The sequence below is a fragment of the Chanos chanos genome, chromosome 6, assembly GCF_902362185.1.
Source record: "Chanos chanos chromosome 6, fChaCha1.1, whole genome shotgun sequence".
Lineage (NCBI taxonomy): Eukaryota > Metazoa > Chordata > Actinopteri > Gonorynchiformes > Chanidae > Chanos > Chanos chanos.
This window is the reverse complement of record NC_044500.1, coordinates 45,474,558-45,491,299: the sequence shown is the minus strand read 5'-3', so window position 1 is coordinate 45,491,299 and position 16,742 is coordinate 45,474,558. Positions and strand designations below refer to the sequence as shown.

The 16,742-nt window shown below is 44.5% G+C and overlaps 1 protein-coding gene across 2 annotated transcripts; it reads right to left on the bottom strand.

The window, feature by feature from the left end:
• Positions 1–273: 273 nt before the first annotated feature.
• ip6k2a (inositol hexakisphosphate kinase 2a) lies at positions 274–7,948 on the bottom strand. Of its 2 annotated transcripts, XM_030778814.1 has the most exons (6): positions 7,264–7,948; positions 4,469–4,682; positions 2,876–3,048; positions 2,230–2,405; positions 1,335–1,734; positions 274–1,253 (listed from the first exon to the last, which is right to left on the bottom strand). In XM_030778814.1, the coding sequence occupies exons 1-6, from the start codon at positions 7,484–7,486 to the stop codon at positions 1,102–1,104; spliced, it is 1,338 nt and encodes a 445-aa protein (XP_030634674.1). In that variant the 5' UTR covers positions 7,487–7,948; the 3' UTR covers positions 274–1,101. The 2 variants fall into 2 exon arrangements, with proteins under 2 accessions (XP_030634674.1, XP_030634672.1); XM_030778812.1 differs by having other exon boundaries at positions 274–1,734.
• Between the last annotated feature and the right edge of the window lie 8,794 nt (positions 7,949–16,742).

Genomic DNA, 16,742 nt, shown 5'->3' with positions numbered 1-16,742 from the left:
GGTCATCACAAAATGTTTATCAAAGCTTATTTGCCGAGCAGTCTTATTAAATCACTGAATGTCAGGTCGCTTTGCTCACTTTGTGACTTTCTCAGAAACACTACGCTGTATAACCCTGCTGCCCTCAAACCACATATCTATACAACAGCAGGTGGTCCTGACATCACACCAAATAAAAAAAAAACAACAACAAAAAAAACCACTTTTGTTCTCTGTGGGGAAAAGTAAAAAATAAATAAACACATAAATAAATCACACGAGAAATCATTTAACACAAAACAGTTTTATTTGTCCTCCACCAAAATCCTTGACAACACAGATGTATAAGATAGAGGTATCTGAACATGTCAAAAAAAAAAAAAAGAACAATATTTATTAATGTCATTATTATAACATTAATAACATGGAATGTGTTTTTTTTGTGTCTCCGTTCACATTTTTTTTTTTTCACTTTTTAGTTTATTTATGAAACATCTCATATAAATAAAGATCTATATATTCTCTGTTTGACTTTAATATTTATCTGAATATAGTCATCTCTCTCTTTTCTTTTCTTTTTAAGGTGGGCAAAGGAATTTTATTGAGTGACTGAAATCAGTCGTGCTTCTTCCCTTCGTCCCTTATGTACCGCCCTGTTTGCTCCTGACCAATCAGGAGCAAGCAGAACCTAGGAGCAAGTATGTGATTGGTTGTAAGGGTTCTTTTGGAATGGGTTAAGGGCTGGAATCCATTCATTGACTTGAAAACATTGTTTTTGTGTTTTGTTTTCCTGCTTTGAAATAAATAAAGAACCGAGGGGGGGGGGGGATCGAGTTTGTAACAGCGTGGGGTAAGGGTTAGAGAGGGTGGATCAAAGTGACATAAACAGAAAATAACGGATGTTTTCTCACTGTTTAACTCCTCTAATCCTTATTTAACCTCTATACACACAAAAACAGCTAAACAAACACCAACGACAAGGCCTCAGGGGGGTGGGGGGGGAGCGCTGGCAAAAGCCCCAGCTCAGATTTGAGTCAAAGTGGAGGAAGAGAGAAGCTCTGTTTTTCTTTGTCTTCCCTCAGAGACTCTCCCTCGTTCAGACGGAGCATTTGGGGACGGCCCTCAGTCTGAGCTGTGATCCTCTAACTCAGATATGATGGAGATCAGGTTCTGAAGGCCAAAGATGTAGCCACTGTCCTTGCCCTCGTGTACCACACTGTCCTCCCCGTAATGTCTGCACGTAGTGTGGGCAAAGTCAATCATTCGCACGTCCACTATGGGGCAGGGGTCGGACCGCGTCGCGCGCCGCGACATCGCCGTGCTGCTGCTACCGTTACTGCTACTAACACTGCTACCGCTGCCGGTGCCGACGCTCGCCGCTCCGGTGCTGCCCGGGAACCCAAACGCGCCTCCCACTTCTTCCTCCTCTTCCTCGTCTTCCTCCTCCTCCTCCTCCTCTTCCTCTTCCTCGTCCTCCTGGTCGGACAGGCCGTCCTCGGGGCCGCGTCGGGACGGCTGCGGTTCGCCGTCGTAGATGATGAGCAGCGAGCTGGAGTAAAAACGGTAGGACTCGCAGGCCTCCAGGGCCGCCTGCATCTCCTGGAGCTTCCGCAGGACCGGAGAGAGCAGCTCCCGCCGCAGGCGCCGCCCGTCGTGGAAGAACTGGTACAGAGCCTCCTTAAAACCAGACAGGGTCAACTTCCTCCCATGATACTTATTCATAAACATCAGCTGCCCAGAGTCTGAGTGGTACACCTGAGAGAGAGAGAGCGAGAGAGAGCGAGAGAGAGAAAGAGAGAGAGAGAATTAGTTTCTTTATGTGGAACTGCTGTGGAGCACGGAGGTTTGCTCAACACGATGATGGAATCGCACTGAACTGGAGTATTTAACAATGTTCTTCTCAATCAGCAGGTCGTGTGTGTGTGTGTGTGTGTGTGTGTGTGTGTGAAAAAAGCATGCGTATGTTTAAGTATGATTAGGTGGGAGGGGTGGTCTCGTGTGTGTTTATGTGTGTCACGACAGGGCCCCTTTTTAAATGGATCCACTGGTTTTTAGGGACAGAATATTAGTATGCTACTTGTTTTTTGTGAAATAGTTATCTTTTCCCCCAATGCTGTTAATGCGTCGCGGGTAATAAAGCCTGCTGGTCATAGAGTGGGTAGAGGCCTTGGCTTATTACGCTAGCTCAATGCATGGTGTTCACTGTAATTAGAGGGGGATGGCATTGTGGGTAATGTAGTTTGTGCCCACCTGCATGCCGCAGAGCCGTACTCCGATGCTGGCGGACGTACTCTGCTGGCACTTGCGGATCTGTACGGCTTTCTTCTCCTCTGTGGCATCGTCTCCGTGCTGGCGTGTGCCCATCTTCAGATCCAGCACGCAGGGCACTGTGTAACTCCACGTCAGATTCTCCAAAAGGATGAATTCTGGGAAGGGGTTTGGAGTCAAGGATCACAGTGGCTAACTGAAGGAATACTTAACGTTCATGTGTCTCCTGTCCTCTTAAACTCTCTCCTGATCATTAACAGACAGTTAGACTGTAGTTTAGCATATCGAATGTCTTTTGGTTTGTGTTTATACGAGTCTGATCCTTCTCTCTTACAGGCCATCACTAATTTCACTCTCTACAGAGTTATAGTCATATGCTGAAGAGTGAGAGAGTGAGAGAGAGAGAGAGAGAGACAGTGAGAGAGAACAGTGGTGGTTACCTTTCTTCCTGTCAATTAGAGATGTCAGCTAGAACAGCTGATCTGAGTGATGTGTGTGAGTATATACACAGCGCACCATTAACTGAGAGGTTGCACTGCTTGCTCTGCGTGTGAAAGTGTGTGTGTGTGTGTGTGTGTGTGTGTGTGTGTGTGAGAGAGAGACGACAGACGGTCAGGTTGAAGGATACTGTATTGGTTTCTGTGCTTGGCGTTCTCCTTCATCCTCTGCAGGTGTTTCTGGTGGCATTTGAGGCCCCAGGGGTTGTGCTTGATCTCCGGCCCTGCGGCGTTACTCCTCTCCAGGCTGTAATACAGCACCTCCGCCTGCTTCAGCCACTCCAGCTCCTCCTCACGCTTCAGACTGCACCCCAGAGGAGAGACAAAAAAAAAAAAACAATCACCACGGGTAAACAAACGGAGAAAAGACATCATGTCCATTTTCCTAAAACCAGGACTCTAAGAGGTCAGAGTATCCAGGCCAGTAAAAAGAGGCAACTCAATGGGAAATGGATTCTTGGAACGTCAAGTGTGTGCGTGTGTGTGTGTGTTTGCTCTGCATCCCCGATCGTAAACAGAATAACTAAAATAACTGATAGGGGTGGTGGCCCTCTGACCGTGATCCCAGAGAGACGAGATGAGTGGTTTACTGAAAAGCCTGTTGATCAGACGAGATAAAACTGCACATGTCTGACATCATCAAGTCACTAACACCGATGAAGGAGAGAGAACACTGTGCATTGGAAAGTACAAGAATAGCCCACACCCCTGCTGTGTGTGTGTGTGTGTGTGTGTGTGTGTGTGTGTGTGTGTGTGTGTGTGTGTGTGGGTGAGACAGAGCGAGAGAGATTGTGTGTGTTGAGTCCTGTAGGTCAGTGAGATAGGAGCAGCTGGTAATCAGATGTCATCTCCATCCATGATCTTAAAGCTTTACAGATACACACCCCAACTCCACGCCCCCTCCCACACCCAACCCTATGCCCCTCCCCCACCCTGCCCTGCTTCACCCCCCCCCCCCCCCCCCTCGCCCTGGGTCACTGTCCAGTAACAGAGTGTGCTGTGCTCTGGTTATATAACACGCTCAGTCTAATCCCAGTCTGACCAGTCACAATGCCGAATGCCCAAACCAGCATCTGCTGGGCATGAGTGCGTCAGTGTGCACACACACACGCACACACACATACACACGCACACACACACGCACACATTTGAGCTGAGAGGTGTGTCAGAGGCGTAGTGTCTCTTTTGGTCATAGACTAGTATTTAGCTTCTGTATCTACAAGTCTTCTTTTTGTAATTTTCAAAATACTATTTGTACCGCATGAAACAATCATTTTCCATCTATTTGCAGCTGGGTAGAAAAATTGTTCTCAGTGAGATGTACATGCATTATTATGATTATTATTATTTTTAAAGGAAATTATATTTCCGTGATTTCTTACGTTTCTGTGTGTGTGTGGGTGTGTGTGTGTACTTTTAAAAAAACACCAGGACATACCACATCTCAATGCTGCCCTTCTGAATTTGAATATGACAAAATGAGAGTAACTTAAGCTTGTCTTCGACTTCCTCATTTACACTCTTACTTCTGTTAAATATATTTTTAAAACACACACACACATATATATATATATATACACACACACACACACACCATAAAGATATGCAGGTGTCCAGATGTCCTGGAGCACACACAATCTAGATTCACTGAGTTAATGAGAGTTTGTGTGAGTTTAGCCCCACTGTGTTAAGCCTAAAATACCGAAATCCTCCCTCCCCCTCACCTTTTGTCTTTGTCCTTGCGCGTGTGTCTGGAGCGCTCTTTGCTGTAACTCTCATTGTCCAATAGCATCTTCTTCGCCCATTTCTTCTTATTCTTTGGCTCACAATCAGAGGACGGGTCCACGTTCTCCAAGTCGCCCAATTCACTGTGTAGTGGGTAGGCAATGAGACACAGGTTACCCTCCTCGTCTTCTTCAAAACTCACCGACACCACTCCTGAGAGAGAGAGAGAGAGAGAGAGAGAGAGAGAGAGAAAGAGAGACCGGTCACATTCAAGAACCAAACTGCATGTCGTTTTAACAGGCAAATGGAAGTAGACAGAATTCCCAGGATAGAAAAGAAGCAAGCTGGGAATTCCTTTAGCGTCTCTTACCAACTTCCCACAAAGACACAGAGCTCTGTCTGCAGCACCTTCTCTCAACCTGACAGAAATCAAACAAGGCCACGACAAACAGAGACAAGTCACACAGGTCACGACAAACAGTCACAGAGACAGAGACAGAGAGAGAGAGAGAGAGAGAGAGAGAGAGAGAGAGAGAGAGAGAGAGAGAGAGAGAGAGAGAGAGAGAGAGAGAGAGAGAGAGAGAGAGAGAGAGAGAGAGAGGGAGGGAGGGAGGGAGGGAGAGAGAGAAGGGGAGGGGGGCAGGATGGAGGGCTGAGATATAACATGGCTACAATGTGTATGACTTTTGTGCCGATTTCATGTTCACACACACACACACACACACACACACACACACACACACACAGTCCGTCCAAGACAAAAGCATGGAAACACACTTTCGACCCGCTAACAAAAGACGCTGCAAAAGCAGTGATGAAACCAGAGGCGTTTATTGTTAAACGTTATCTGAACCAGAAGGACAATGCATGGCAGACACTCAAAAGTTAGACAGTACAAACACGATACAGAAAATCATTCATGAAACACTGAGAAGTAACTACACATCACGTCAACAGATAAAGTTCTGAGCAGACCTGGGCAACGTAAACACAGTGAGTTTTAAGATGCATTTGAATATGTAAGTAAAAAAAGCTCAGAATACACTGGCAAACATTTAAAATAGCGACATTCAACGTTCCAAAATTTAAAAAGAAAAACAGCCTCTTAGCAGGCAAAAAGTAAAAAAGAAAAAGAAAGAAAAGAAAGAAAGAAAGAAAGAAAGAAAAAAAACAGCTTCAGGAAAGCTTATCACATTCTATGGATCATAAACAAAAACAGTTTCTACAGTCAACATTTGAAAGACTGGACGAGAACTGGACAAAAAAAAAAGAAAAAAGAAGAGAACAGAAAACAGATTCCCCTCTAATTCATTATAAAACAATATGAGGTTTTTGGGGTTTTTTTTTAAATAGAGAGGTAGAAAACGGAAAGAAAAAAAAATCCCAGAGATGTGGGAGCGCACAGGTCTCTTCAGAAAAGAGGTCTCTTCAGCTTCGTACGGACAATCGCGTGGAATTTTCCACCAGGAGATACGGCGACAGGTTCTGTGCTCCCTACCCAATCCCCCACAGAGCCACCCACCCATCTCCCAGTACACCCAGTAAACCTCTCTTCCTGGTGATGCTCTGTGACAGGAAAAGGATTTGTGTTGGGAAAGAAAGAGAGTGGATCTGCCATAATATGGCACTGTAAGACAACAGTGCGCTGGAAGGGGGGACAGAACGAGAGAAAGGGAGAAAGACAGAGAAACACAGAGGGGTGGGCGGTTCGGCGTGGACAGGCCACGCCAGGAGTAGATAGCGCAATGCTCTAGATCATTCCATGTCTTGTCTGTTGTAACTGATAAAAGATACTTGCCGATGTTGTTTGAGTGATATTTAGAGAGGGCAATACAAAATGTCTGCACTCTCAAAATGGAACTGAAACTCAAAAGGAACTGAGAAAAACCTCAAACCACAGTGACAACAACTGAAATCAGAGAGAGAGAGAGAGAGAGAGGCTGATGTTATTTCGTGGTGTCATGTCTAACACTCTTCCTCTTCAAACCTCCCACTTAAAATCCAATTGAATAAGGGTTTCTGCTTACAGCTGTGTGTGTGTGAGAGAGAGTGTGAGTATGTGTGAATGTGTATGCAGTGCTGGTCGAACTTGATTTTCCACATTTGTTGAATTTGACCTGCCTGAAAGGGATGGCAGAACTGACAGCATTTTAGGGAATTTCTTTGTATGGCAACAGGATGTAGGTTAGGATGAAAGGCAGCCTGCGTGTGGAAGCTCAGTTCACTTCTTTAATCCAGCCTGTGTGTTTTGTGTCTTACTCACCACACAATACAATTCAACACAATAGACTACTCACTCTGTACGCTGCATACCTATACTTGACGTCATTCAGGAGCCTAAGAGACAAAACACAGTCCCGTTGACGTCGGGATAATTTACCCTCTTAGATTACATACCTTTTATTCTAAAACGATACTGTACTGAGAATGAGGCCGCTACAGCGCCCTCTAGTGGAGCGATCATCGAACGTGCGCGAGGTGTTCCTAGCCAGCACTGCAGTGCTAAGGCCTAATTACCTCTCTCATTCAGTGCAGAGAATGACAACGGCATTTACCCAAAACACACTCACGCATCGTCAACACGCACCGAGCGATTACGTTACAAAATAAGGACGGTTGGGGTGCAAACAACAAAAAACGGTATTGTCTTCGAAACGAAACCTCTAATGCAAAATTAAGAGAGAGAGAGAGAGAGAGAGAGAGCGCATCAGTCGCCCCCTAACAAACAGACAGATTAATGGATGGATTGATACAGGTTAGCGAGAAAGAAATGAATATGTTTAGATATCTTTACCTCTGTACTGTGGGGTGAATTTCCTCATAGCCGCGGGCAGGCTCTTGTAGAACTGGTGCTCGCGAGGTATGAGAGGCTTGCAGATGGTCTGTTCGCCGAAGCGCAGCACGCACGAATGACCTCCAACCTGGTGCACAAAGGGCTCAAGCAAGACCCCTTTCCCCAAATAATTCTGCTGCTGCTGCTGCTGGTCTGTCTGCATCGTCTCGATGGACGGACTCATCCTCCGAGAGCATTAGACTCCTGAGGCTCCGGGGCTGCCGGATCCCGCAGTGTGCAACGGACGAACAGACGCTGAGGACGACAAGAAAGAGAGAGCCAGTCTCCCTCTCTGTCTTTATCTTTTAGCCTTTCTTTTCTTTTTTTTTTTTTTTAAATGCTATATCTTTCGCTTTTTGGTTCCTAAAGCGTAGGGCTCTCCGCTGTGCAGCAGAGAGGTACAGGACAAAAACAAAGAGAGACGAAGTGAAACAGGAAGGAGGAAGAGAAAGAGAGAGAGAAGGGAGAAAAATAGCTCAGAGTTTCTTTTTTTAAATCCTCTTTTTCCCTTTGACGCACAGAAACCCGACCGTGTTCTTTGGCCGGAACAGGCGGCTCTTTGTTTTCACAGGGTTGAAATTTAAAGGTCTGCGCAGTGGATTCAGCGCTTAACACGATATTAACGATACTGCGCAGCGCTAGCACCAGGTCTGATATGACACCTCAGTTCAGCACAGGGGCTGGTAAAATGTCACAACTACATGCATAACCCCGCCTCTCACTGGAGAAACAGCCAATCATCATCGACTAAGACAGGTTGTTGGGTGCCTACCCAGCTGAGAGAAAGAAGTAGACAAACAAAGAGAGAGAGAGAGAGAGAGAGGTTGGGGGAGCGGAAAGGAGAGGAAGAAAAACACCATGAAAAATAGCGAACGGGGAGGAGGAAAGGAGACGATAAGAGAGAAAAAAAGAGGAGAGGTTTCGCGTAACCTAGCACGACTCAGCTGTTTTCCTCCTCGACTATACACAGACGTATATCGTTGTGAGTGGATAAATATTTGGAGACATTTCGCCAGATAGGCGCAGGCAGAAAATACGGTTTGTCGTAGCCCAGCGAAGTTTAATATCCAAGATAACACATTATGAAAAAATGTCAAAATACAAAACAAAACACTCCAAATACACGCACTGAGCACAAACAGTCTATGTGCACCTGAACACAACAGAGAGAAATGAGGTTAACAGGGACCCTGATTATTTTAGTGAACACACACACACTCATTTTTCAGGGTGATGTGAGGATGAAACGTTGTCTATTTGATATTCTACAGCTTTTGAAAATAAATTGATAAAAATAAAATATTGACTATAGGGTGAGAGGAGGAGGGGAGAACATAGGCGACCAAAATGTAACTGAACCTGGACATGAAGGAGAGACAGAGAGATTAATGTACAAAGACGAAGATGTGATAGGATGATCTTAGTGAGGTAGCGGAAACTTTCTAATCTCCATAGCTCTGCATTTCAGCATCTTAGCGTTGGATTACACAACGTGAACACAGCAGCCTTCAGTCTTGACGAAAGCAGGGAGTTCTGAACATTTTGTGTGAGAGAGAGATAGAGCGAGTCGAGAAACTGTCTAAGGTTGTGAGGAAAGACAAACTAAGTTTTGGTAAATTTAGGTCAGTAGCATCTTCTGCATCTTACAACTAAAGCATCTCTTTTCTGAGTATGTTCAGCATGCTCCCAGACCAAACCAGTAAAAGCAAACTAATGCTGGATGATTGTAATGAAGGAGAAAAGGCAAGAGAGTGTTGTGTTTTTCAGTTGTGAATGAGAGAGAGCGTGTAAAAGTGTGTGTGTGTGTGTGTGTGTGTGTGTGTGTGCGCGTGTGTGTGCGTGCGTGTGTGAGTTTGTGTGTGTGTGTGTGGGGGGGGGGGGGGGGGGGGGCTTGCTGACCAGTTGTGCTGAGCTTTCAGTCAGAAATCCTTACTGTAATCATTCTAATCTGCCCTGCTGGAACACACTGGGACAGAAATGGGCCACAGAGAGGAAGAAAAAAGAAGGAAAGAAAAAAAGAAAGAAAGAAAGAGAGAAAAAAAGAACAGAAACTGGAAGAACTACTCAACATGCCAGGGCTCAAGGTCGAAATCAGTAATTCTTGTTTTAAGTGTATGCCAGTGCAGTGCAGACAGGCATTGGGAGTTCCAAAACATTTTTCATTTCATCAGCAAATGCTTTACCTGTGCTGACTCCAACACACCCAGCGCAGTCCAGGTGCTTGTGGCTCAACAGTGCAGTGACTATTCCATAGGTTGCATTCACTGAACTCTTATTTTACAAGGTGTGGTTTAGAGCAGTCTGTTTTTAAATCAATCGTCGTAAACTACTTTTGAAGAGCAGGACTAGCGAGGCAGAGGCTTTTGGAACGTTTCTGATTTGGAACCAAAAAAAAAAAAAAAAAAAGTTCTTGAACTGGACCAAGACCCTTTACTGTGCCCACTCTCTAAACAAACCAGACCTGGCTCCTCGTAACCACAAAACATAGCACCTCGTCAGAGGACATCACTTGAAGTTCCCCAAACAAAATAGAGAGTATGCTTTACTCTCTGAGATAAACTAACCTTTCAGCGCAACCCAAACTGCCGGTGAGTCATCTTCAGTGTTCTCTCAACCGCGACCATGCCTGCTGATCCCAGACCTGTCCGCTCTTTCGTTCCCTGGGCCTATGTTTTTTTTGGAAGCATCTGTCTCTGAAAGAACATACACACACACACACACACACACACACACATACAGACACACACAGTCACTTTTGCCCTGAAGTGTAATCATCAAACACCTGTGTAATCTACTGATTGTTAGCAAAGCTGCATTTCTGTGAAGCAACTTGGGCATGCCAAACAAATTTTAAGTTTTATTTTGATGAATTGTCCTTGTCACAAATCTGCGTTATGAATTATTCAAGTCAAGAGCACCATTACAAAAAAAATAAATAAAAACAAAACAAAACAAAAAAAAACAAGACTGCAATAACAATGTGCTATTTTATCAGTAATGTCAACCGAAACCTGCTTTGCCCTAAGGTATGACAGTGGTCAGTACAGAGAGGTCCAGGTCGATTGACACGGACTGACAGTTGTTTGAGTCGATGGTCGCTGAGCTCTGTCAAGGCTGCTAAGCCAGGGTGAACACACTGCCATTTACGTTAATGACAACCACTGGAAACAATGAGGCTTTTTTTTTTTTTTTTTTTTGGTCTTTCCCTCAGATAAACGTCTACTCATCACGCAGTCACACACAAAGCAAGAGATTCTATCTCAACCAGACGGGTGAATTCAACCGGGAACGCTCTGTCAACCGCACACCACTCAGGTATTCTGTTCTCTTTTGTCTGCTGACGCAACTGCTGTGGTTCGGGTTAATGGTTGCTCTAAGGAATCATTTGGTGTGTACAGATAATTCCCTATGGTGTTTAGTGAACTAAAAGAGTATTTGCCATGAGAGAGAGAGAGAGAGAGAGAGAGAGAGAGAGATTTTGACAGTTCCTTAACTCAGCTATGCAGATGAACTTGCTGAGGTCTGCATTCTCAAGACAAAGGGACAAATTAAGGTGTGATTAGATTCAGTCTCGGTTCCATAATGATGCCACAATCTATAAAGTGCATTAAGCAGACTACAACCAGTGCACTGATTATCTATCTATCTATCTATCTATCTATCTATCTATCTATCTATCTATCTATCTATCTATCTATCTATCTATCTATCTACCTATCTATCTATCTATCTATATACCTATCTGTCTATCTATCTATATACCTATCTATCCGTCTATCTATCTATCTACCTAGACCTTAATGCAAAATCACAAGAACCTAGATTTGCTCAGAGGTTTTGCAGTGCATGTTTGTATTCGAAACGCGCTGCACATAGCATCACAAAGTGGTGGAGCTGATTTCTCCATTTGAGGCTGTTGAGAATATTCCATCACCTGTGACTGGGATATGATCCGTTTCCATTAACCAGAGTGATCCACTGAGCCCTCTGTTCGCCTCTCACACGCCCCACCTCGACATCCACTCAATGTCTCCTCGTTTCTTAGAAGTTTTGAAAACGTTCCAGAAAGTTCTCAGCCACTCCTAGGTCACACCCATAAGATTAATTTCCTGGGAACTTGTAGGAAGTGTCTGACCTTAACAAACAAAAGTCTAACTAAATCTTCATGTGACTCACACTGAGATAGATAACAAACACTTCACCATATAAAATCAGTGCTGCCTTAATAAGTCAACAACATGAATTGGTGACGCATATTATGGTATCAGACATTGTACCAGGGTGTGTTATGGCAAACAGTTGAATTAATGGATTCGTTATTCCATAAACTAACACTGTCATGGATCGTATCGGTGTATCGTCACACCTTTGCATACGGTCGCGGTGTGACTGAAGCCAGACAAGGAGCGACAGGTTGCTTTTGACTTTGACGTGACTGTAATCTGGCCCATAGGTGCTTAACCTTACCCGTACCTGGTGCCAGCCAACCCAGCTCCTCTTAATTCAATCCCTGCCCAGAACACAGTGACCTGGCTGTAGCCCGAGCACCACGGCAGTCTTCCTGGCCCCGGTAACCTTAGAGGGGTAGACGGATAAAGGCAGGGAGCCTCCCGCGGCCTCGTGAGTGGGGATGCTTAAGAAAATGAGGCATCAGTCAGAGGGCGTGTTAAACTATGGTTATGACTCCGGCTGCCCGAGGGTAAACAGGAGGCTGGCATAATGGTTGGCATCTGTGTGTGTGTGTGTGTGTGAGTGTGTGTGTGTGTGTGTGGGGGGGGAGCAGTTTAACCCAGAATCCCTTTGAAAAAGGCCTGTGTTTCAGAAGTTTTGGCATCGTTGTCGTTCAGACCATTGTCCCGTCTGGGATTGGGCGGCAGGGAGGCTGAGGCCAAGTGCGATTGGCTCGGGTCAGAGAGGAACATGAACGTGACCCGGACACAGCGCTTTGTGACGACGGCATGTTGGCATGGAAAGAAGTGTGTGTGTGCATGTGCGTGTGTGTTTGACGGGTGCATTCTTATTTGAATACAGGTATGCATGTGCCTGCATGCCTGCATGTGTGAATGCTGTATGCGTGTGTATGCATATAGAGCTGCGTGTGGGTACGAGGTTAAGTGTTGGCAGTGTGAGGGCGCTCAGACAGGAGTCGGGCGGTCGGAGTATGCCCACGTGAAGGCTTGGGCACGGGCAGCAAGACGGGATTACTGAGGGGTAAATATGAAGGTGCTGATTGATCTGACTTTGAGACGGAGAGAGAGAGAGAGAGAGAGAGAGAGCGAGGGAGAGAGAGCGAGGGAGAGAGAGAGAGAGAGAGAGAGAGAGAGAGACTGTAATCAGGTCAGAGACAGGAGACATGGTTTTAGCGCCTGGCATTCAAACTAAGTGTTAGTAAACAATTAACCAAGAACCAACCACACACACACACACACACACACACACACACATTCTCATTGATACACACACTCAGGCACCTCTGTACATATAGACACCTCTGTAGTGATGATACAGTGTTGTAACAGTGGGTAACCCTGATGAGAAGAGGTTGTAAAAAGTTTGCACCTGAATGTATGGTCTCATTTAAGGACAGGTATCTGCAGAGGTGCTCTGAAAAAGTACTTCTCTATAGATAACATTAAATCAAATGTCAAAATTTTGAATATGCCAGAGGCCTTGCACACATATTCACACGCGCACACACAACACGCGCACACAGACCCAGACACAGACGCGCACACACGAACACGCACACACACACACACACACTCCTACACAGAGCTTTATTGGACACATGCCGTGTGCAGTGGAAAAAAAGCTAAGCTCAGGGTTCGAATCTCCCTCAGACAGCTCAAAGGCAAATCCACAGATCACAGAGTAAAGTTGGACTAAAAATACCCCCTCCATTCAGACACACTGTCTAATAATATTCTTCTGCTCTTATCCAGCATACACACACACACACACACACACACACACACACACACACATTCATACGCCCTCACTCACATACATATTCTACAAAAGAAGCCAACACTTCACAAGAATCTAAGAAATGAAAGCAAAAAAAAAAAACCCCCACAAAATGCAAGTCACAAGTCAGCAACTTTGTGTGATAGCTCAGACATACATATTTTTCTGCATCCATATTTGTATGTCTCTGTTCTGAGACGCTCTGGTAACCTTCACACGGAGAGAAACGATTCAACCCAGCTGACATCGAAATTCATCAGAGTCGATCACTGACACACTTAACTCAACAGGTGGGATGTTTAAGACTGGAATGTGTGTGTAACTAGAAACATTACGCACACAGGAATGCACGGCATGTAACTATTCACACACATGCACTGCCACTAAAATACACTCAGCACGTGTGAATTACCACTCTGTGCATGTAAAGAGTTGACTACAAATACCACAAATGGTATGCACACGCGCGCACAAAACACACACACACACACACGCGCGCAAAGATTAATATATGCAACTTCACATGACACTACAAACAATGGGAGAACTCTCTCTCTCTCTCTCTGTCTCTCTCACTTACACACACAGACAAACACACACACACACACACGTGCAAAATTTAATATATGCAACTTCACAAGACACTACAAACAATGGGAGAACTCTCTCTCTCTCTCTGTCTCTCTCACTTACACACACAGACAAACACACACACACACACACACACACACGCAAATACGCACATCGAAGAAACTCAAAACACAAATGTATTTTTTTGACCAGATATCTAGTATACACATTATGAGACATGGCTTTCATCTGTAGTAATAGTAGTGTCATACTAGTATTACTTCAGCCCTAACTGATAGAGTGAACATCTGAAACACTCTTACTAAAGACTCAGAGCAGAGCTCCCTGAGATGCAGAGAACGCATGGACTCTGCACTGTATATAACCACAGAATGAAAACATTGACACGTTCAACCCACACACTTACACACACACACACACACACATACACACACACACGCACACACAGACTCATAAATATCCCTCAGTTTATCTGTTTCTACTGTCAACAAACGCGGTCTTGTTTGGAGCGTTGTCACTGTGTGCAGGAAAGTGAAGACGGAAGAGGGAAAAAGGAAGAAAGAAGAAGAGAAAAGAAAACAAAGAAGGAGAGAGATAAAGAGAGTGTCTCTCAGCATGACAACACTAAGCTCACAGCTCTGACACATACAGATACACCCTACTCATGCTGAACTCTAAGTCTCTATCGAGGGGGAGGGGGCAGATTTGTGTGAATGTCATTGTGTGTCTTGTACACACTCAGCGAGTGTCCAGTTCCGTGTAAGCCACTCTCTCTCTCTCTCTCTCTCTCTCTCTCTCTCTCTCAAACACACACACACACACAAACAGACACTCACCCATAGAAACATACAGAGAGAGCAACACAATTTAATACTTAAGTATTACCCACCTGTTAAGAACCCCTAAACACTCAAACATTTTTCTGTTTGCTTGTTTTATCGTGTGAAAGGGAGAGAGTTCGTGAACTTTACACCTCTTATGAGGGTGCATTCCCAGGTGAACATATAGGGGAAAACCTTGTTTGCCTCCATCACCACTGCTGAATGGACAGATCACTCCTATTGGACAGCTCTGATGGTCAGACAGCTATAGGAGATCCTAAGTCGGAGGGGCCAATCGGAGTTTGCGTCTGCTCGAGTTATTAAGGTCAAGTGGAGTGGACATGTTTTCTTTGACCTCAGACCTCAACGCCTGTTGACGAACAAACAGCACCTCAGTTATTTCGGTGAGAGGGCAAATGTGTCTATATTTAGAAAAATCAATATCCTGTAAATATTTCACCTTAACAAGAAAACAAACAGAGATGGAGAGAGTGAGAGAGATGGAGAGAGAGAGAGAGAGAGAGAGAGAGTCTATGCAGTGTTTTCACATATTGCTCCCGGAAACACACACTTCTTCATATTTCAGGTCTGTCATTCCTCTAATGAACCTCCTTCAAGTCAACAGCCAATTAAGGCTCATCTGACAGGCTGAGGCAGGTGTCTCTGAACAGGTGTGACCTAAAATGTTTAGAGCTGTTGACGTCTGGCAGCGAGACAGAGAAACACTGGGATAAAACATGATATCACATATGATACGATGGCAAAGGGGACTAATATCATTTTATTTTAACACTCATTTAGTTGCTTTGCTAAGAGATAGTGTGGGGCTTTTAACTGGGAAGGGGTATTGTGTTACTGATTATCATATAGCTTTGTAGTGCTTAGTGCCATCAGTCAGCAGATTGCTTTTGCCTTATACTAGTCATGCACTGTCAACTCCGACATAGCAGACTGACATCATTCTTCTTCTTCTTCTTCTTCTTCTCCTCCTCCTCCTCCTTTTTCCTCTCCTACTCCTTCTGGTTGTTGTTGGTGGTGGTGGTGGCAGTGGTTAATGTTGTTGTTATTGTTGATGTTGCTGTTATTGTTGATGTTGTTGTTATTGTCACTAGCGAAACACCTTATTATTAAATACTGTCTGTCTTTAAAATGAGACCCATGAAAACTCAGACTCTACAGAGACTGAGATAACCCCTTTAGATAAATAATTATATCAATGGAAAGGTTTAATGTAAAATAAAAGTGTTCAAACTGCAAAGTCATTTAAGTCCTCTGAGGAAGCTCATATTTTAGTTTAAATGCTACAGTTAAAGATGGAGGACCAAAATACCTTCCAAAGCTTATTTCTGAAAATAGCTAAAATCATGAATTATTTTAGTATTGTTGACAGCACGGGTAACCTTTCTTTAAAATGAAACTCTGAATTAGTTTATGTCTTTTTCTATCATGATTGTCATTATCTTCACCTGTTCAGTATGTAAATATTGGCCAAGAGTTGGCGTCAGGTGAGTTTAGCCGGTTTTGGCCTTTATCAGCGACCGATCCTCTGGACATGGAAGCGCACGTGAAAGCGACGACTGATCCAGTGGACATTCCCCCTACCAGATTACTGACTGGAGTTGGGTAGAAACTGACTGTCCTCGTATACTCGCCAATATCAACAGCTCTCTCTCTCTCCCTCTCTCTGTCTCTGTCTCTCTCTGTCTCTCTTGCAGCTGATTCTGACTGGTTCTTTGCTCTTTAAATTTGCGACTGTTCAAACCGGTATTGCAGAAACCCAGTTTTGACACAGCTGTCTGTAACTGCTGTAGGACGGTCTCTAAGTTGCCATTTCTGTCAAAGAGTCTTGATGAAGGAGCCTGATGTCAGTGCAGTGAACGACCTTGATCCGATTTGATGAATATAAATAACCTTGTTGCTTAGGACATAACACAGTAACTTCTCTAGCCAGAAGTGAATCATGACTTCATTTCAAATGAGAACAACTGATCTGTCCTGCTTCTGTCTGATATATTCCATCATTGTGTTCTGACTGATCACCTTAGTAACGGAGTGGGGGAG